The 19,152-nt window shown below is 40.4% G+C and overlaps 1 protein-coding gene across 4 annotated transcripts in view; it reads right to left on the bottom strand.

The window, feature by feature from the left end:
* The window catches only part of DROSHA (drosha ribonuclease III), a 119,729-nt gene that overhangs the window by 99,080 nt on the left and 1,497 nt on the right, over positions 1 to 19,152 (bottom strand). For 2 of the 4 annotated variants that reach the window (XM_058175250.1, XM_058175252.1), the window contains exons 2-6: positions 17,943 to 18,809; positions 15,230 to 15,322; positions 12,416 to 12,641; positions 9,423 to 9,564; positions 5,965 to 6,116 (exon numbers count right to left, since the gene is read on the bottom strand). In XM_058175250.1, coding sequence (XP_058031233.1) covers positions 5,965 to 6,116; positions 9,423 to 9,564; positions 12,416 to 12,641; positions 15,230 to 15,322; positions 17,943 to 18,802 — 1,473 coding nt within the window. In that variant the 5' untranslated portion in view covers positions 18,803 to 18,809. The remainder of the gene's footprint in view (positions 1 to 5,964; positions 6,117 to 9,422; positions 9,565 to 12,415; positions 12,642 to 15,229; positions 15,323 to 17,942; positions 18,810 to 19,152) is intronic. The other 2 variants (XM_058175251.1, XM_058175253.1) reach the window with 2 other exon arrangements.

Here is a 19,152-nt window from a genome sequence, read left to right as displayed (position 1 = left end):
ATCCAATTCTAGCCTAGGCTTCTTGTCAAGATAGCAGCTTTCTACCTGAAGTGAAGTTTGACATTATTTTATTTTATTTATTTTATTTATTTAATTTTGTCATAACGATATACACAAGTATAACACAAAAGATTATATAATATATGAACATATATATGAGGAGAAACAAGGAAGTATAAGCATATATATATATATATTTAGGGAAAGAAACAATAGGACAGGAATGGTAGGCATGTTTATGCTCTTATGCACGCCCCTTAGAGTCCTCTTAGGAATGGGGTGAGGTCAACAGTGGATAGATTTTGAATAAAGCTTTTGGGGTTATGAGAAGAGACCACAGAGTCAGGTAATGCATTCCAAGCACAAATAATTCTGTTACAGAAATCGTGTTTTCTGCAATCCAAATTGAAGCGGTTGACATTAAGTTTAAATCTGTTGGTAGCTCTTATGTTATTGCAGTTGAAACTGAAGTAGTCATTGGTAGGAAGGACATTACAACGGATGAGTCTATGAGCTAAAACCAGGTCCTATCGAAGGCGACGGAGTTCCAAGTTTTCTAAACCCAGGAAACACCCCTACATGAATTCTGAAGGGATCACATTATACAGGTAGTTCTAGACTTACAACCACAATTGAGCCTCAAATTTCTGTTCCTAAGCGAACCACTTTATGACCTTTCTTGCCAAGATTGTTAAATGAATCACTGCAGCTGTTAAAATTAGCCACACGGTTGTTAAAGCGAATCTGGCTTCCCCATTGACTTTGCTTGTCAGAAGGTTGCAAAAGGGGATCACATGATCCTGGGACACTACAACGGTCATAAATATGAAACAGTTGCCAAGCGTCCAAAGTCTTGATCATGTGACCGGGGAGATGCTGCGACGGTTGTAAGTGTGAACAATGGTGATCAGCCATTTTTTTCAGTGCCGTGGTAACCGTCACTAAATGAACGGTTGCAAGTTGAAGACCAGCTGCATGCTTTTTTTCTGAAATTTCCAGTATTAGCCTCCCTAATAAAAGGTATTAGAGGCCAACTCTGATTACAGTAGTCTTCGACTTGCTAGTTTATTTAGTGACCGTTCAAACTTATAACGGCACTGGATAAAGTGATTTATGACCATTTTTCACAGTTCCAACCTTTGTAGCATCCCCATGGTCATGTGATGCTTGGCAACTGGTTCATATTTATGATGGTTGCTATGTCCCGGGGTCACGTGATCACTTTTCGCGATCTTCTGACAAGGAAAGTCAATGGGGAAGCCAGATTTACCTAACAACCGGGTTACTAACAACTTCAGTGATTCACTTAGCAACTGTGGTGAGAAATGTCATAAATGGGGCAAAACTCACTTAACAAATGTCTCGCTTAACAGAAATTTTGGGCTCAATTGTGGTCATAAGTGGAGGAATTCCTATATTGTTCTATTTAGTTCAGGGCCGGGCTAATGGGAGCAGTAAGGACACTGGTTAAGTTATTTTTTTCCCATGTTCTAGAACTCCTCTATATCAGGTGTCCCCCCAATTGTGGACCAGCACCAGGCCGTGGCATGACAGAAACTGTCGTGTCCCCCTCCCCCTCCAACGACCGGGTCTGGGAAGTCTGTATCAAGCGTGGCCACGAAGCCTCTGCAGCTTTGCCAAATTCCTTTCAGATTTCTCAGGCAGGCAGGAATCCAAGGTGTGACTTCAGCAAACCAGATGAGACTTTGCTTGACTCAAGGAATGCCAAAAAGCAGATCCTTTATATAGGCCATGGGGTGTGGCTCCATGACTCAGCACTTATCCAGGCCTGCCCCTCCCTTCCTTCTGCTGACGTCGCCTCTCAATTCTCTGGAAGCAGGGATCCGTCCACTGTAAATTCCCTTCCTCCGGATCTGCTGCTGGCAATTCTAACACGTGGCTGGCTTTGTGCTCACATGCTGTAGGAGTAAGGTTTGTTTGTTCATTCTGACATTCTGTTCGGGCATGGTGCCAGGGCTGGGGGCTGGAGGCATGCCAGGCCGTTCCTCTTCATTATCAGTCTCTGAATCTGATAGCAGGCCCGGCAGGAGATGGGAGGGGCCTGGCTGAGGAGAGGAGGGAGGACAAGGCAGGCCCGGCAGGAGATGGGAGGGGCCCGGCTGAGGAGAGGAGGGAGGACGAGGCACAACAGAAACTAGGCCGTGAAAACAAATGAAGCCCCATCCGTGGGATGCAGGCAGCATGCGAAACTACGCCCCCTCCGGTCCTTGGAAAAACCTCTCTCTACAGAGTCGGTCCCTGATGCCCAAAAGGTTGGAGGCCATTGCTCTATATCACAATTGTCCAAAGTTCAATAGGCAATGTCCCACCATTTTAAGGAAAGAAGAGCATTAATTGAAACATCTACATTTTTCTTTGTTTTGGGGGGGATGACATAGTTTCTCCTCCAAAACCTATTTTGTCTAGGCAGATCTCCTTTTTATTTAGCTCTGTAGTACATTTGAAGTTTCTGCTAACAATAGCTAGACGGTCCACAAAGGAAGATTGTTACGGAAAGAAAAAGATAGCTCAAAAAGCATATGATTCTTATTGGTGGAAGCTAGTGTTTTTGATGCAGCTTAGTATTTGTTCTCTGGACATATATCAATTTCCAGTGCCTTCAACACTACAAGAACACAGGCAAAATTAGAACAAAATATAGTGTTCAAATTTAAACTTAGTCTATTGAATACCATCTTTCAAGTTTCATTCAAGGTGTCAAGAGTAATTCAGAAGATGCTCTCAGAACGGAAGAGGGGGAAGTGTGAAAGATACTGAAATTGCTGCTTTTATATCAGAAGAGTAAGTAAGCCTATGATTTCTCTTCAATATAAGTGGCTGATCTTTCTAAATTTATGTCTGCAGACTGTAGCTCTATTATTTGCAAAGCTGGGTTCAGGACACAAAAGCAATACGCCAACAATTTTAAGTGCTTTCCATCTTACCATGTGTTTGTTTTAAATTAAATGAAGGCAATACACAATTCAGCGATGCCTTGATACATGGATACAATCAAATGAAAAAGGATAGCTAACACAATTTATTTCATTAGCTCTTGTTTGTTGACAACCATTGTGTTCTCTAGATTAGCGCAGTATTAACCATCTTGGGATTTTAAGGTAAACAGACTTGTTCTACCTGACTTGCTTTTAGAAAAGCCAAGGTCATCAATTTCCATTTAAATTGAGAAGTTCCAATTCGATTTAATCACTAATTGGGGGACAAAAATGTAAGAAAACAAAAGTGGGAGAAACAAAAATTAACAGAAAAAGAAACTAGAGAAGGACGTCACTGAGGTCATGCTTTTAACCTGTAAACAATTGGACATCAGTTGTAAATAAATATTCAAACTGGCGAAAAGATGCTACATTTCAGTTTCAATTTTGTTCCTGTAAGGTAAGGGGTTTTAAATTTGGGGGTCAATGTTAAATTTTAGGGGTCTGTGAACTTGGATGGGAAAAAATATAACAAGTTTATTTTCACTAGGTTTTAACTGAAGTTCAGCTTACAATTTAATAAAGAATATATGCAACCAAGTAATTTATGCCCATAGACTCCAAAAAAAGCTTAACTTCAATCAACCTCACTAGAATAATTATTATACCCTAAAAAATACATTTAGCGTGTAAACTACATTTTCCTCTAAAACCAGGATTGATAATGGTGAACAGAGTTTGCATTTGAAAGGTTCTTTTGTAGCTAAATAACCATACAAGCCATTAATATTTTAATAGCTGAATTTAAGCACAAGTGGTTTCCTTTGTGATACAAGCCATATCTACACGTTTTATTTTATGCATTTAAATATATTTTTCTATGAAGCAGTCCATGGCACAAATAAATTAAGAACACCTGGCATATAGATTGTGTTCTCTTCTGTTCACTTACAGATTCATTGAAATAGATAATTTGACAGGAGTGCCCAAATTTTTGCATGCAGCTTTATAAAAATATATGTCGGTATGTGGCTATACGCATAATTTTATATTTATTTATTTAATTCACTAATTTTGTCATGTTTATGTAGTGTATATTGCAGGTGATGACCCTTTGATAGCTCTATGCAACAAAATTTCATTTTAATGTATGCCAATCAGTGTATGTTCAAAGTGACAATACAGTTATTCTAAATAAAGGGCCGGATAGCTCAGGCTGGTAAGGCCTGTTATTAAGAACACAAAAGCCTGCAATTACTGCAGGTTCAAGCCCGGCCCAAGGTTGACTCAGCCTTCCATCCTTTATAAGGTAGGTAAAATGAGGACCCAGATTGTTGGGGGGGGGCAATAAGTTGACTTTGTAAAAATATACAAATAGAATGAGACTATTGCCCTATACACTGTAAGCCGCCCTGAGTCTTCGGAGAAGGGCGGGGTATAAATGTAAACAAAACAAAAAAAAATCTAAGCTATAGGTTAATCTCCCAGCAAAGTGAATGGAAAACGAGCATAAGGAAAAAAAGAACTATAATCCTGAAATAATAATCCTGAAAACTAGTGAATTGAACACCTTTTGTTGTAAAAACTTTCTTGATCTCTTCATCTTTGACATTTGCCACACCCTTAGGCTTTCCATTAGCAATCATGTCTAATACTTGAACCTGTTCGGTTCCTTGGGCTTAATTTCTAATCCTGGATCAGCGGTGTCAAATTTGATTTCATTGACCGCCGCATCAGGGGCAAGGGGGCGTGGCCAGGGTGGGCATGGCCAGGGTGGGTGTGGCCAGCTCAACATCACTCAAGGCTCTGTTTTCAGTTACGATGACCTCCTACAAGCCTCTGCAGGTGAAAATGGAGCCTAGGAAGGCTTCATGTGGCTCTCCCGAATTCCGTTTTCACTGGCAGAGGCACCACGGGTCAGTCCTTCACTGTTTCCAGGGTAGGCCCACAGGCCAGATCTCACCACCCTGTGGGCCAGATCCACCTCACGGGCCTTGTGTTTGGCACCCCATCCTAGATAGTCCTCAAGTCACGACCATGATTCAGCGACTGTTCAAAATTACAACAGTCCTGAATGAGGGTACTTACAACTGGACTTAAAAGTTGTGGCAGTTACATGATTTTCATGATCATGATTCAGGCACTCAAGGACCTGGTTCACAACTACATCACAGCAAACAACAATCACATGATTCCCACAAGCAAAGACCCCTTTTGCAAATTTTCTCTGAAGGAGCCCCACTAAAGAGTACCAGTTCCCTGGAAGATGTCTTTTGGAAGTCTATTTGCTTTACTGAACGGCAGATTATTTGCTTATTATCTACTGAAAGAAAAAGGCGGGAAATTATTTAAATAAACAAACAAGAAAATAATCTGCCTTTCAGTAAAGCCAAGGCTGATTTTGTACCAGAGTGGTCAATTTATCAGGCCAGCAGAACCTGAAATACTTAATACTACCCCAGCTTGATAAGTGTGACAATGCTCCTCCATAACCCCAGTTACGTACAGATAGTCCTCAATTTAAGACCACAATGGAGCCCAACATTTCCGTTGCTAAGTGAGATATTTGTTAAGTATGTTTTGCTCCATTTTACTTTTCCTGCCACGGTTGTTAAGTGAATCACCGCAGGTGTTATTAACACGGCTGTTAAGTGAATCTAGCTTCCCTGTTGCCTTTGCTTGTCAGAAGGTCGCAAGAGAGAATTACATGACCCCAGGACACTGTAACTGTGGTAAGTATGAGTCAGTTGCCAAGTGTCTGAATTTTGACCACGTGACCATGAGGATACTGAAATAGTCGTAAGTGTGAAAAATGGTCGTAAGGTTTTTTTCCCCAGTGCCATTATAAGTTCAAACGGCCCCTAAATAAACTATTGTAAGTCGAGGACTACCTGTACAGAGCAAGCTAAGCAAAAAAATAAACTTGGAGAGGCTGAAACCAATGCAACAAAATGAGTCACTCATAAAATAAATCTCGCTCCTAATGGCTTGGGATACAGCCTTTCGCCTCTTTCCTCAAGTGGAGTACCTGTCCAGGATCATTGTACCACAGCTCCTCATGCAGACGATCAGGGTGGGCCTTCTTCCGTTTAATTTCAGCAATGACGTCGAAAACCTCTGAGTCAGAACTGCTGGAACAGCTGTCATCTTCCGAGTCACACTCAGAATCACTGGAGCTCCCTGAAGGCATCAAGAGAGAACAAAACTCTCGATTTTAAAATAATTTAAATTTAAAATTAAAATTAAAATTCCCTATATCACCAGGCTTGAAATCTTAGGTCTAGAAAGCCTCGAACTACGTCGTCTACGTTTCGACCTATACTTAGTTCGTAAGATTATTTACCAAAACGTTCTACCTGTAAATGAATACTTTAATTTCAACCATAATAATACAAGGGCCATCAATAGATTTAAACTCAATGTAATTTGCTCTAATCTTAATTGTAGGAAATACGACTTTTGCAACAAAGTAGTAAATGACTGGAACAATCTACCTGATCCTGTTGTTAGTCTCTCTAATTCCCATATCTCTTACCATAAACTGTCTAACATATACCTTTCATGTTTCTTAAGAGGTCCCTAACGGGGTGTGCATAAGCGCACCAGTGTGCCTACCGTCCCTGTCCTACTGTTCCCAATTAATCATTCTATGTGTTTATGGCTATGTTTTGCCAATTGATATTCTTTTTTTGTGCCCAAAAATTTTCATGTGTCCATGTCTATGTCTACTCTGTTACTTGTTTTCTTGTATTTGTTGACAAACAAACAAACAAATAAATAAAATGGGAAATGAAGAAAATTGCCTCCTCATTTGTGTCCTTGGAAGTCTTACACGAGTCGAAGGTCCACCAATGGACTTCCACCTCGTTCCAGAAGTGGAGCGTCATTGAAGAGGAGGTGGCCAACAAATGCTTCCTTCAAATCAACACAACGCACCAAACTCACTGTTTGTTTGTTTATTAAATCTGATTGCCCCTGACTGAGATGGCTCTGGGAAACCCACCAAATCAAACAAATGAAGACAAAAACAAATGAAAAGCACAATAGGATAAGAATAACTAAGGTGGCATCTGATCACTCAATGAAGAACTTGTATAAAAGTTCCCCCAACGAAAGGGTCCCATCCTCCCTAGCCCCAAGCTTGGGACAACAACCATATGGGTGGGGAGGAGTAGGAGCCACACAGATTTCAGGAAGGATTTTATTCTAGAAGGTGGGATGCTCTGAATGCACACAACGACATTGTTAAGTGCGCCAACTCTACCATCTTTTACCAATTGGGCAGAAATCATGGGAGATAAGTGGACCCTCAGGATAATGCCATGTAGGGCCATGTAGAGTCTCTCTAGCACTGTGATTGCGAACCTATGGCACGTGTGGTATGGTAAATTGAAGGTGATTTTTCTCCAGCCTCCAGACACTGTGATAGGACCTTGATTGCACATCTTGGCCAGATCAGGTAAAAAAGATATAATTGAGTATCATCAGCATATTGATGATACCAAACCCCAAACTGGCAGATTATCTCATCCAGCAGTTTCATGCAGATGTTAAATAAGCTTCTATTAAATGAAGCAGACACCGCTCCAAAGGCCCAGCCACAGGATATCAAAAATAAAGCATACTTTCTTTGTTTTTAGTAGCCTCTCTTAAAATAGACAGATTATCATAAAATTCATTCACATTTGCTCCTGGTTCAGTATCAGTTATTTCTTTGCATCCAAACTTTTGTAAAACTGTTCTGACATGTAGAGAATGGGATAAATGGAATGGATGAAAGAAAATAAAGAAGTTATAGTTGGAATAATAAACCAGAAAGTTAGTGTGAGATTAAAATTGGTTTTAATGACTCTGTTAAAAATAGGATGAATCATACAGTGATTTTTTAAAAATCAATTTAACTAAGGAAAAAAATTCAAAAAGAACTGCTGTAATAACAAGAGATAATTATCCATCTAAAAGACTGTTTTATAAATTCTATTAACTGGATTACTAAGTGAAAAGTTGAATTTAATTATTGAATTTTTCTGAAAAGCTAAAAGATTCACTATAAAAAATGTTATCAAAATGTAAATGAAAAGTATTATTCTCTGATATAAATCTGTAATAAAGAATATTTTTACTACTGTAACTAATAAGACTTTGAAATAGGTTGCTCATGTCTGCAATTCCCAATGTTAAAAATGGGAATAGAAAACTTGTGGTTTCGCACTTAAACGTGAGGTGACATGAAAAGAAAGAAAAAAACATAATCTTTCCAAGTGAAAAAGTCTGTATATTATTGGTTCTGATTCTGCCCATCACTGGCACTTGGGCCTCCAAAAATTACTTCCAGAAAGAATGTAAATCTTAATAAAGTCAAAGATCCATGACCTTCTCTTCAAAATATGACACTCCTTATCTGCCACAGCCTCCTGAATACAATGGCATAGGTCTCTCATGGGAAAAATAATGCAAACTTCATTCCAATCTTCTCAGACTAAACAATATAATTATGTATCATGTAATGCAATACAATGCGATACAGGTAGTCCTCAACTTAGACCACAATGGTGCTCCAAATTTCTGTTGCTAAGTAAGACACTGGTTAAGTGAATTTTGCCCCATTTTACGACTTTTCTTGCCACAGCTGTAAAGCAAAACACTGTAGCTGTTAAGTTAGTAAACATGTTTGTTAAGAGAATCTGGTTTCCCTGTTGACTTTGCTCATCAGAAGGTCACCAAAGATGATCACATGACCCCATTGTGACTGTCATAAATATGAGTCAGTTGCCAAGCATCTGAATTTTGATCATGTGACCATGGGGAGGCTGCAATGGTCGTAAGTGTGAAAAACGGTCTTGTCACTTTTTTCAATACTGTTGTAACTTTGGTCACTAAACAAACCGTTGTAAGTCGAGGACTACCTGTACAATATAGACCCAGTTTGGTTTAGTGGTTAAGACCATGACCATGAGGTCAGAATTCTAGTCCCACCTTAATTATGAAAGCCGGATGAGTGATATTGGGCCAGTCACCCACTCTCTAGCCCACCTCACAGGGTTACTTTTTGTAGGAAAAATAGGAGGAGGAAATAGTATTAGGTATGTTCACTACCTTGAGTTATTTATAAAAATAATAAAGGTAGAATAAAAATGTATAAATAAAAATGATGGTGATGATGTCATCATCTATGTAGATTCTCAATCATCCAGGTCATGGTCATCTCAAAGGTAACTGGACTTTCTGGTTTTTCTTTGAAGATGTTTCGCTTCTCATTCAAGAAGCTGAAGAAGCTTTTTAGATAAGAAGCGAAATGTCTTCAAAGATGATGATATGATAGGCTTTCTTATTTTATTCCAGCTTCCCACAACGGAGAAAAAGGTTGAAGAACTGAACACTTAATACAGGATTCGAGGTCCTAAAGAAAGCCGAATTTGGTTACCCCTTCAAGAAAATAAAAAGTACCTTCCTGCAACATGTAGGTTTTGCCCATTAGACACTCACCTACATCTTCATCTAATTTGGTTTTAGGTGGCTCCCATGGAGGCCTGGCAGCTTTGGCCTTTGCTTGACGCTTTCCTAGCTCTTCTTCGAATTTTTCATATAAATCTCTGAGCCGGCTCGTTCCCACCACTGTGGAATCCCCCTTGCAAATGAAACCATGAGAAAACAGAAAAGTTACAGCTATTTTGAGAGGATAAGGATCTGCTGAAAGCAATCTAGCTACTTAAAAACTGTCTCTCCTCATGCAAATAATTTATATTGGTATTGCCATGTAAACATAGATATTCCACCACAGAGTAATACTTAACATCCACCTCAGCATTGATCACTAATGCAGAGTAATAACAATGTGGAAAAACGTTCTACTCCATACAGATGGACATGAGAAATCATCTGTTGTCTGTGGGTTTGTGCCTCCCAGATAAACATGCACAGCAGCAAAAGCATTTCCAAACTGTAAACAGCAAGCAATTTGAGTGTAAATTGTTCTTTTGTGAAATAATCATAAAACCCTATTTATAATAAGCTGCAACCAAACATAAGGCAATAACTAATGGGTAGGACTGCAGAATTTCCTTATCCAAAAATGGCTTTCATGACTGCATACAATACAGGAAGCCCCCACTTACCAACTGCTTCTTTCAGAAACCATTCAAAGTTATAATAGTGCTATCCCTCAGTTACATGATCCCCCAATCATGTATTCACCATTACACTCAATATTCATTGCCCTGTTTTCTTTTTCTTCCTTTGCAGAGCAGAGAAATTGAAGAAAAGGGGATTACAAGAGAGTAACGAAGCACACAATGGGGAATACACCAGCTTTTAGCTGAGGGTGCTTAAGGCTGCCAGTGCCACCCTGTTGTATGCTTGCTTACTCTCTTGTAATTTCCTCCTCTCTGCAAGGGGAAAATAAATAAGCAATTTCTGCAGGCAGGTGTTTAACACCAGGCTAGAAGCCAGGAAATTATGAGTTCTAGTCCCACTTTGAAAGCTGGCTGGGTGACTTTCACCAGTCACTCTCTTTCAGCCCAATTCACCTCACAGAATTGTTACTGTGGGGAAAATAGAAGAAAGAAGGAGTATTGTAAATGTTCGCCACCATATTTTTATTCATAAAAACAATGAAGACAGATTAAAATAAATAAAATAAATAAAATGAAATAATTACAAAATTAAAAATTAAATAAAATAAGCCTCCTGTGCCTGACCCTTTGCATCCTTGCTCACAGACAGAAGGAATGAGAGGAGAAGATTATAACATAGTAAGTAGGCACACAATGGGGAATGCACTAGGCTGTGTATTTTTATTCTATGCCTATCCCTAGTTTATATGTCCGCAAACCTTAAAAAAAACAAAAATACCATGCAATGTTTAAAGTGATATCCCAAATTTCTCCTAAAAGTGATGTTCAAAGCAGTTCACAAAATTGGTATACAGATCAAGTGTAAAACTATAATTACAAGGTTAACATTAAATCAATTTTACAAAAAGAATCAATGTGGATATTTTAACCTCTGATGAGTTTTTTTTTAAAAAATACACCTGACTTTTAATTGTAACCTCAAGCTTTAAAAACTGCCTTTTGATAAATAATATTGATCTTTCACAGAGATAAATTGAAGTCTGCTTTCAGAGTTGCTTATCATCCTACTATTAAATACCAGAATCATTATATATTACTGAAGATCAAACAGTTTTAGTTAAACCTTTTCGCCAACCACCTCCCTGCTATGGAAAAAAAAAGTCCTTCTAATAACTGACATTGCAATCCAATATACGACACAGCTGCGTATTTTTTTATTATTATTCTAGATGCCGCTGGTCTCAAAACTGCAATTCTGTAGCCATGCACCTGCCCTATCTTATTTACTTGGTATACATACAAATACCAGTTCCTTAATTACTTCCATTAGCTGATATAAAGTCTAATTTAAGATATGTAACATTCGTAATCACAAGTAGTCCTCATTTAGCAACTGCCTCACTAGAAACTAGGGAACTATTTTCTCCAACCAATGCATGCTGTATGCCAAAAGTTCTGCAGAGTTACACTGGCATTGTTGCATAGGAGAACTTTAGCTAAATAACATGGCAACAGGCACCAATTTTCACAAGTCAGTCTCTCTCTCTCTCTCTCTCTCTCTCTCTCTCTCTCCTCCCTCTCTCTCTTTCAAATATCAATAGCTGGTCCTATTTGGTTGCAAAAAAAATTCATTTTTTTACAGCATTAATATTAAGGGAACATATACATTACAGAATGGAAAGTTGTAATTTTTAAAAAGATTTTAAAGGGAAGGTTTTAAATTGGCCAATCCCATGTTGGTTTAAACCAGGACAAATATGGAGATGATACTCAAATCCAGCTTTTCTTGGGCAGTTCAATATATTTGAGCCCCCAAATCCTTGATTAAGGATATCGAATATCGAAGAATATTTCTACTTTTTCTGGCAGTATATTGTTTGCTTGTCTTACATTCCAATCCATATTATTTTCTTGGTGAGATTTTCTAAGATCACGGCAGGCTGAATGGTTGTTCCATGAAAAATTGTATTATATTTTATTCTGCAGTTCAGAGGAGGAAGGAAAGATCTATATTGACTTGGATCCTAAAATTAAGTATGATTACTTATGAAAAGTAAACTTCATATCTGTTTTTCCTCCCTTTCTGCAGCCCATGAGAAGACTCTGGGAAACTGGGAGATTCTTCCTGTAACATAGCAAAATAGTGTGTAGGGAGAAAGTGGAAGAGAATATGACATTGCCCAAAAATCAGGCACCTGTCCCATCACCACAATTTTGAGTAATGTTCTGAAAGGCACAGCCCAACACTCCAGAGAAACCTGATGGTGAGTTCAGAGAACTGTTTTATGGGGACTTCACAGAACTGCAGAAGTCCTGGAGGGGGGGAGGAATTATTACCTGATCTTCTTCAGTCAGTTTTATCTATAACCCAAGTAATTGGTTGCCAGAATTCCTCAGAGTACATACCACTTGATCCATGGGATCATTTGAATAGTAGCTTTCCGAATGGGTACAACGAACCCACACAGGCTTCAATAGATCTTGATCTTCTTCCTCGTTCTTTTCACCTGTAGCCTCTTCTGGTTCTTTGTCCTTGATGGAGGTGTAATTTTTCTCTCGGTTGGCATTTTCTGACCACCGCTCCCTGTCTTCTTCCCAACGGGGTCTCTTTTGGTCCTGGCTGGGAGATTGACTGCGCAAGAAGGGAAGGAAGCAAAAAAAGTCCACATTTAATAGCAAAACTAACTCCAGTTCTCATGTAAATGCATCAGTGCCTCATAAAAAGGTAGTTGTAAGATCTCGGGACAAACTGTGTTTCAGTTAACGGGGTGCTGACAGAATGTCATAAAGCCAGTTAAGTGCAGTAGTTCAGGTGCTGGATTAGAAACCAGGAGACTGTGAGTTCTAGTCCGCACATAGGTATGAAAGCTAGCTAAGGGACTTTGAGCCACTCATTTTCTCACAGCCCAACTCACTTCACATAATTGTTATTGTGGGGGGGGGAGGTGGAAGTGGTAGTATTATATACACCAGGGTTGTCAAACTTGCATCGTCACGTCGACATCACGTGACGTATCGCGATTTCCCCCCATTTTGGTAAACCAGGGATGGGCGTTGCTAGCCAGTGATGCATCTAGGCTGTGGGCCGCGAGTTTGACACCCCTGATGCACACTGTCTCAAAGTGTAGAAAATAAAAACGGAAGATAAATTTAATTAATAACAATTAAATAAAATTTAATTCCACTTCAAAATGCCTGATCATATCCTCCAAAGTATAAGTATTTAAGAGTTAGGGAAAGTATAAAAGCCAGGGCAACCATAACAGTTTTCTTTTGACTATACCACTTCTCCTAGTACAAGGCAAAACTAATGTTACCTTGTCTAACCTAACTATTCAGATATGTTGGCTTCATATCCATTACGCTTAACCAAGATGGATGCGCAAATTGTTAAATGCTAGCTGAAGTCCAAAAACTTGGTCACATGAGATGGTCTTTATTGTGAAAATAAAGAAACAGACAAACAAAAAAACCAACAGTCCACTCAACCATTTGAACTTACACAGACCCCCCCAATGATCCTCACAGATGACTCTCAATTTACAACTATTCACTCAGCTGCTGTTCAAAGTTACAACGGTGCTGACAAAAGAGCGATTTGCAGTCCTCACGCTTACAACCATTGCAGATGTCGTGTCCCACTCCTCCGCTGACGGCCGGGTCAGGAAAATCCGAATCAGGTGTGCCTCTGCAGCTCTGCCAAAGTACTAGCAAAGTCCTCAAGGCAGGCAGGAGACCAGAAAGTGACTTCAGCAAGATATGTTTAGACTTTGCCTGACTCAGAGAATGCCAGAAAGCAGATCCTTTATATAGGCCATGGGGTGTGGCTCCATGACTCAGCACTTATCCAGGCCTGCCCCTCCCTTCCTTCTGTTGCCTCCGCCTATCCAATCTTCTGATGCGAGGGTCACTCCTGTCGGCAGCTGTTGGTAATAAACCTTCCTCAGGCTCACCTGCTGTGGAGGAGGGGGAGGGATCTAGTTGCTCCATTTGCCTGGGCATGGAGCCAGAGCTGGGGGCTGGAGGTATTTCTTCTTCCGTGTTCGGAAGCAGATAAGACGACCCCGGCTGAAGTGAGATTGGACAAGACACAACAGCAGCATCCCCAAGGTCATGTGATCAGAATTCAGATGTTTTGGGGACTGGCACATATTTGTGATGGTTACAACAAGCTGGGATCACGCGAGTGTCCTTTGCGACCAACAAGCAAAGTCAATGGGGGAAGGCCAGATTCACCTAACAGCTACAGACCTTCACTTATCAACAATGGCAAAAAGATTGTGAAGCCAGGTGCAATGGAAATTCTGGCCCCAATTATAAACCAAGGCCTACATACACAGTACCTACAATCTGTTCCTAAAGTTTTGACTTCCACTCCCACTCAGTCACATGATTGCATTTCAGGTGCTTGACAACCAGCTCTCATTTACAACCAGTTGCAGTGCTCTGTGATCCTGTGACCACGATTTGCGGTGTTTTTTGCCTATTTCCAAATTCTGCTTCATTTAACAATCATGTAATTTGCTTAACAACTGGGTCAATTTATGACCATCATAAAAACAGTCAGAAGATCAAATCAGATCTTGCAAGCGACTCACTTAACCATGACAACTTACGACCAAAATTCTGGCCTCAGTTGTGGTTGTTAAATGAGAACTGGCTATAGCTTTGTTGGAAGAAATATCCATCTGGGTTCAGTTCCAAGTGGGGACAAAGACATTGGAAACATGGAGGCTGCTTGGAAAGATGGTTTAATGGTGGTCAGGATCACATGGCTTGAGATCCTGAACAGAAAAGGGCTGAGATCCTGTGTGCTCCCTGGTTTTATGCTTTTTCTGAGCTTTGAACTTTCTGGGGCACAGGAAGAGTATCCTGATTGGTTGTCAGACTCCCAGGGGGTGGGAGTCTTAGCTAGCCTTGTAGGTTGTCCCTCAAGCTTGCCTGAGCCTTGCCATGTGGTGAGTTTCTGTTTTATTGTGTTGCAAATGACGGTCATTGACAAAGGTGGGGGGATTGAGTGAGCTTGGCTGAAGCCTTAATTGCCCATTGACAAAGGTGGGGGGGGGAGTCAGGAAGCTGCTTTGTCTTTAAAACATGTTTCTTCATTTCTCATCCAGGGAAATATATTCTGCCTTTTAAGTATTTTCTAAAATATTTCATTCTTGTAGGAGGGGGGTGGGTGCTAAATTCCTACAGCTTTTTAAGAGTCAAGCATCTTACCTTCCTGTTCTTTTGTGGTCTTTCCTATAGGACTTTTCTGTAGACGGCGACCGTCGACTATCCCGATGCCTGTGCCTGTCCCTTTGATGTTCCCTTTAAGAATGTTAAAAATAAATACAATTCTCAGTGTGTAGAAACATTCAGGTCCCAAAATACATGGTGAGAACCAGAAGTGAATAGATTATCAACCTAAAAGCTCCATAGTGCAAGGCATACCATCGCTTCTCCCCTTATGGTGTAACATCTGCTAGAAACCTTGCTTTTCTTCCTTAACCTGTTCACACTCATAGGTTTTCAACCAGGAACAAAAAAGTTTGGCTTTTTTTTTTAAACAAAAAAGCCAAACTATAGTGAGCACAGTGGTTAGAATGCAGTAATGCAGGCTAGCTCACTGCCAGGAGTTCGAATCTCACTGGCTCAGGGTTGACTCAGCCTTCTATCCTTCCGAGGTTGTTAAAATGAGGACCCAGATTGTTGGGGGCAATATGCTGACTCTGTAAACCGCTTAGAGAGGAGTATAAAGCACCATGAAGCGGTATACAAGTCTAAGGGCTATTGCTAATCTCTTTCCACTTACGACTGTATGACTGTAACTTTGTTGCTGGCAATCCTTATGATTTATATTGATATATTGACCATCATTTGTGTTGTAAATGTTGTACCTTGATGAACGTATCTTTTCTTTCATGTACACTAAGAGCATATGCACCAAGACAAATTCCTTGTGTGTCCAATTACACTTGGCCAATAAAAAATTCTATTCTATTCTATTCTATTCTATTCTATTCTATTCTATTCTATTCTATTCTATTCTATTCTAAAAGATGGCACTGGGATGACCATGGTGGATCTGAAGGAAGCAGTGCAAGACAGAGGGGCATGGAGAGTGCAGATCCGTAGAATGGCTAAGGGTCAGACATGATTGAATGGCTGATAACGACGATGACTTACGAAGCCTCAGAAGAAGTAAGAATTGCTGCTTTATTCTCAGCTCTGCTCTAATACAACACAAGGATCAACAGCAGCCTTTTCAAGGAACAGGTGCGATTATGTGATCTTGCATGAGATTATGGGTACCCACCAATAAAAAAATCTCCCCAAACTTTACAAAAATGACTACATTTCAACAGATGGTGAAGATTTTATATGAGGACACCAAACGTTCATGAGAATTGGGTACTTGGTAAAATTTCTTACATTTTTTAAAAACCGATCGTAATTTACAATGGGCATGGGTATCATTAAGAGCACCAAAGAGGGCAAATGGGAGAAAGATAATGCAGATACTTATCCAGGAGAAAGCAAGCCACCCAAATTACCAACGGGTTCTACTCACCTATTTCTATACAGTAGTATATAGAACTTTAAAACGTCTGAGAATTTGGAACTAAAAATAAAACAGGAAGACAAGACGACGTGGTGACATGAACCATCCCCTCTTTACTGAATGTTCCCAGCATCATTTATGAGGAGAAGCAAAGAAAAGCTCTCTTCTCTTTACTCCTTACTCCTCAGTTAGCTCTGAATTTCTGGGATATTCTGCCTTTCGACGATCACAAAGGAAACAAAGTCAAGAAAAATAGCTGTTGAGGATGCAACAGTGGAAACAGTTGCATCTGAATTTAAAGAGAATGTGCTTACTTAAGAATATTTTGACAACTGCAAAAGTGTTAGCAATATTGGTAATATCTTAGACGTCAAAAAAATGTGCTTATGTTTCCTGTCGTCTCTCTTTTTTATGGAAATAAGTTTTTTTTTAAATTTTTTGTATTGAAGAATGGGTCAAACTATTCCCCCACACATCTGAAGGCAGGGCAAGAAGCAATGGATGGAAATTAATCAAGCAGAGAACCAACCTAAAACTAAGGAGAAATTTCCTGACAGGACAATTAAGCAGTGGAACGACTTGCCTCCAGAGGTTGTGGATGCTCCAACACTGGAGGTTTTTAAGAAGAGATTGGACAATGATTTGCCTAAAATGGTAGAGGGTTTCCCTGCCTGAGCAGGGGGTTGGACTAGAAGACCTCCAAGGTCCCTTCCAACTGTTATTCTGTCTACTTCCACTGATCATTCAAGTTAGTATTATATTTAGAAGCCTGTCAATATTGTCAACCGAGCGTTACCCACCAACAAATGCAAACTTGTATGTATCCAGATATCCGTGAGGTTCAAAAAAAAAAGAAAAAAAAGCACCAAATAGGAAGTCATTCCTCTGTAAACTACAAAGTCTGAACTACAGGTAGTCCTCAACTTACAACCACAGTGGAACTCAAAATTTCTGTTGCTGAAGATGACATTTGTTAAGTGAATTTTGCCCCATTTTACAACCTTCCTTGTCACAGTTGTTAAGTGAATCACCGGAGTTGTTAAGTTAGTAAAATGGTTGTTATGCGAATCTGGCTTCCCCATTGACTTGGCTTGGCAGAAAGATCAGCAAAGGTGATCACACGACCCCAGAACACTGCAACTGCAAAAATGAGTCCCTTGCCAAGCGTCTGAATTTTGATCACGTGCCCATGGGGATCCTGCAAGAGTCATTAAGTGTGAAAAATGGTCATATGTCACTATTTTCAGTACCTTGGTTACTTTGAACCATTGTAAGTCAAAGGCTACCTGTGGTTTCCCACAATTAGCAGAACTACCATGTGTGTCCTGAGTCCCAATAAAAAGCAAGGCGGAAAAGAAGAATAGCACCACAGATAATCCAGATTACCTGTACCATTCATAACTCCGATGGCGCGGTGGGGTTCTTCCTCTGACATAATCCGATCTATGATGACTACTTTCTGCCCGCCGGTGATCTGGGCTCCTCCCACGATCCCGCCGGTCCCCATGGTTAGTGGACCGATGCCGATCCCCATGTCCGTGGCTGTGATCCCGATTGCGATGTTCGTCATAATATTTACCCCTCTCTGGAGACCTCCGGTCAGTCTGAGATTTTTCTACCAGGTATTCATTCGGATGCCGGAAGTTACTGCTGGTGCTACCACCGCTATTAGCGCTACCACTGTTGCTTTGATAAGAGTTTGCACTGTGTTGGTAGTTATTAAAGTTAGGAGGTGAGAAGGTCTGCTGGGAGTATCCTGGAGAATACGTGGGCTGGTAATTTACCTGTTGAGGCATTACCGGTGGAGGCACAGGATGTGGTATGGATGGAGGAGGCATCATGTAAGGGAAGGTGTTTTGTCCAGTTGCATTGGCTAGAACAGGAGGATTACCAGGATTTGGGACGGGGGGAGGAGCTGGGGGAAAACAAGGAGGAAGCGGGAAGGTCTGCCTCATTTGAGGGCCTGAAAAAGGAGGTCGGGGAGGACATTGGGTGATTGAACTTTGAGGCGAAGGGGGGATTGGTGGGGGATACGGGACAAAATCTGGCCTAGGAGGGACATAGTTTGGAGTTGAAGGGTTCGCATAGATGGAGGTGGTTGCAGGTTGCTGATCATACTGATACTGCATTGAAGACTGCTGAGGATGTAACTGTCTCAAGTTTTGGGGGCGAAAGGTTTGTGACGAAGGACGAACAGTAGCTCCTCCTCGGCCTCGCGGGCACCCACGCCCGGAATGAAAAGACATTACCCAGCTAAAAAGAAAAGAAGAGGAGGCAGGAGAAAATGATGTTGTCACATTTTTGAGTTAGAATAGGGAAGAGCTAGGAATCTTAGTAGCAGGCCATGAAAAGGAGCCCATACCGCAATATTTTAATAGCCCTCATTGATTTCACTATACATTTGTTTGCTTAGTGTGAAGGTCACCACTCTATGTTTTGGAGAAAAATTAAATTAAAAAATCTCTGTCTCTGAGAACTTAAAAATATTTAGATAGTAAGGTAAGATAAAGGTAAAGGTTCCCCTCGCACATATGTGCTAGTCGTCGTTCCCAACTCTAGGGGGCGGTGCTCATCTCCGTTTCAAAGCCGAAGAGCC

Source organism: Ahaetulla prasina, chromosome 3 (genome assembly GCF_028640845.1).
Source record: "Ahaetulla prasina isolate Xishuangbanna chromosome 3, ASM2864084v1, whole genome shotgun sequence".
NCBI lineage: Eukaryota > Metazoa > Chordata > Lepidosauria > Squamata > Colubridae > Ahaetulla > Ahaetulla prasina.
This window is presented reverse-complemented; position numbering and strand designations above follow the sequence as displayed.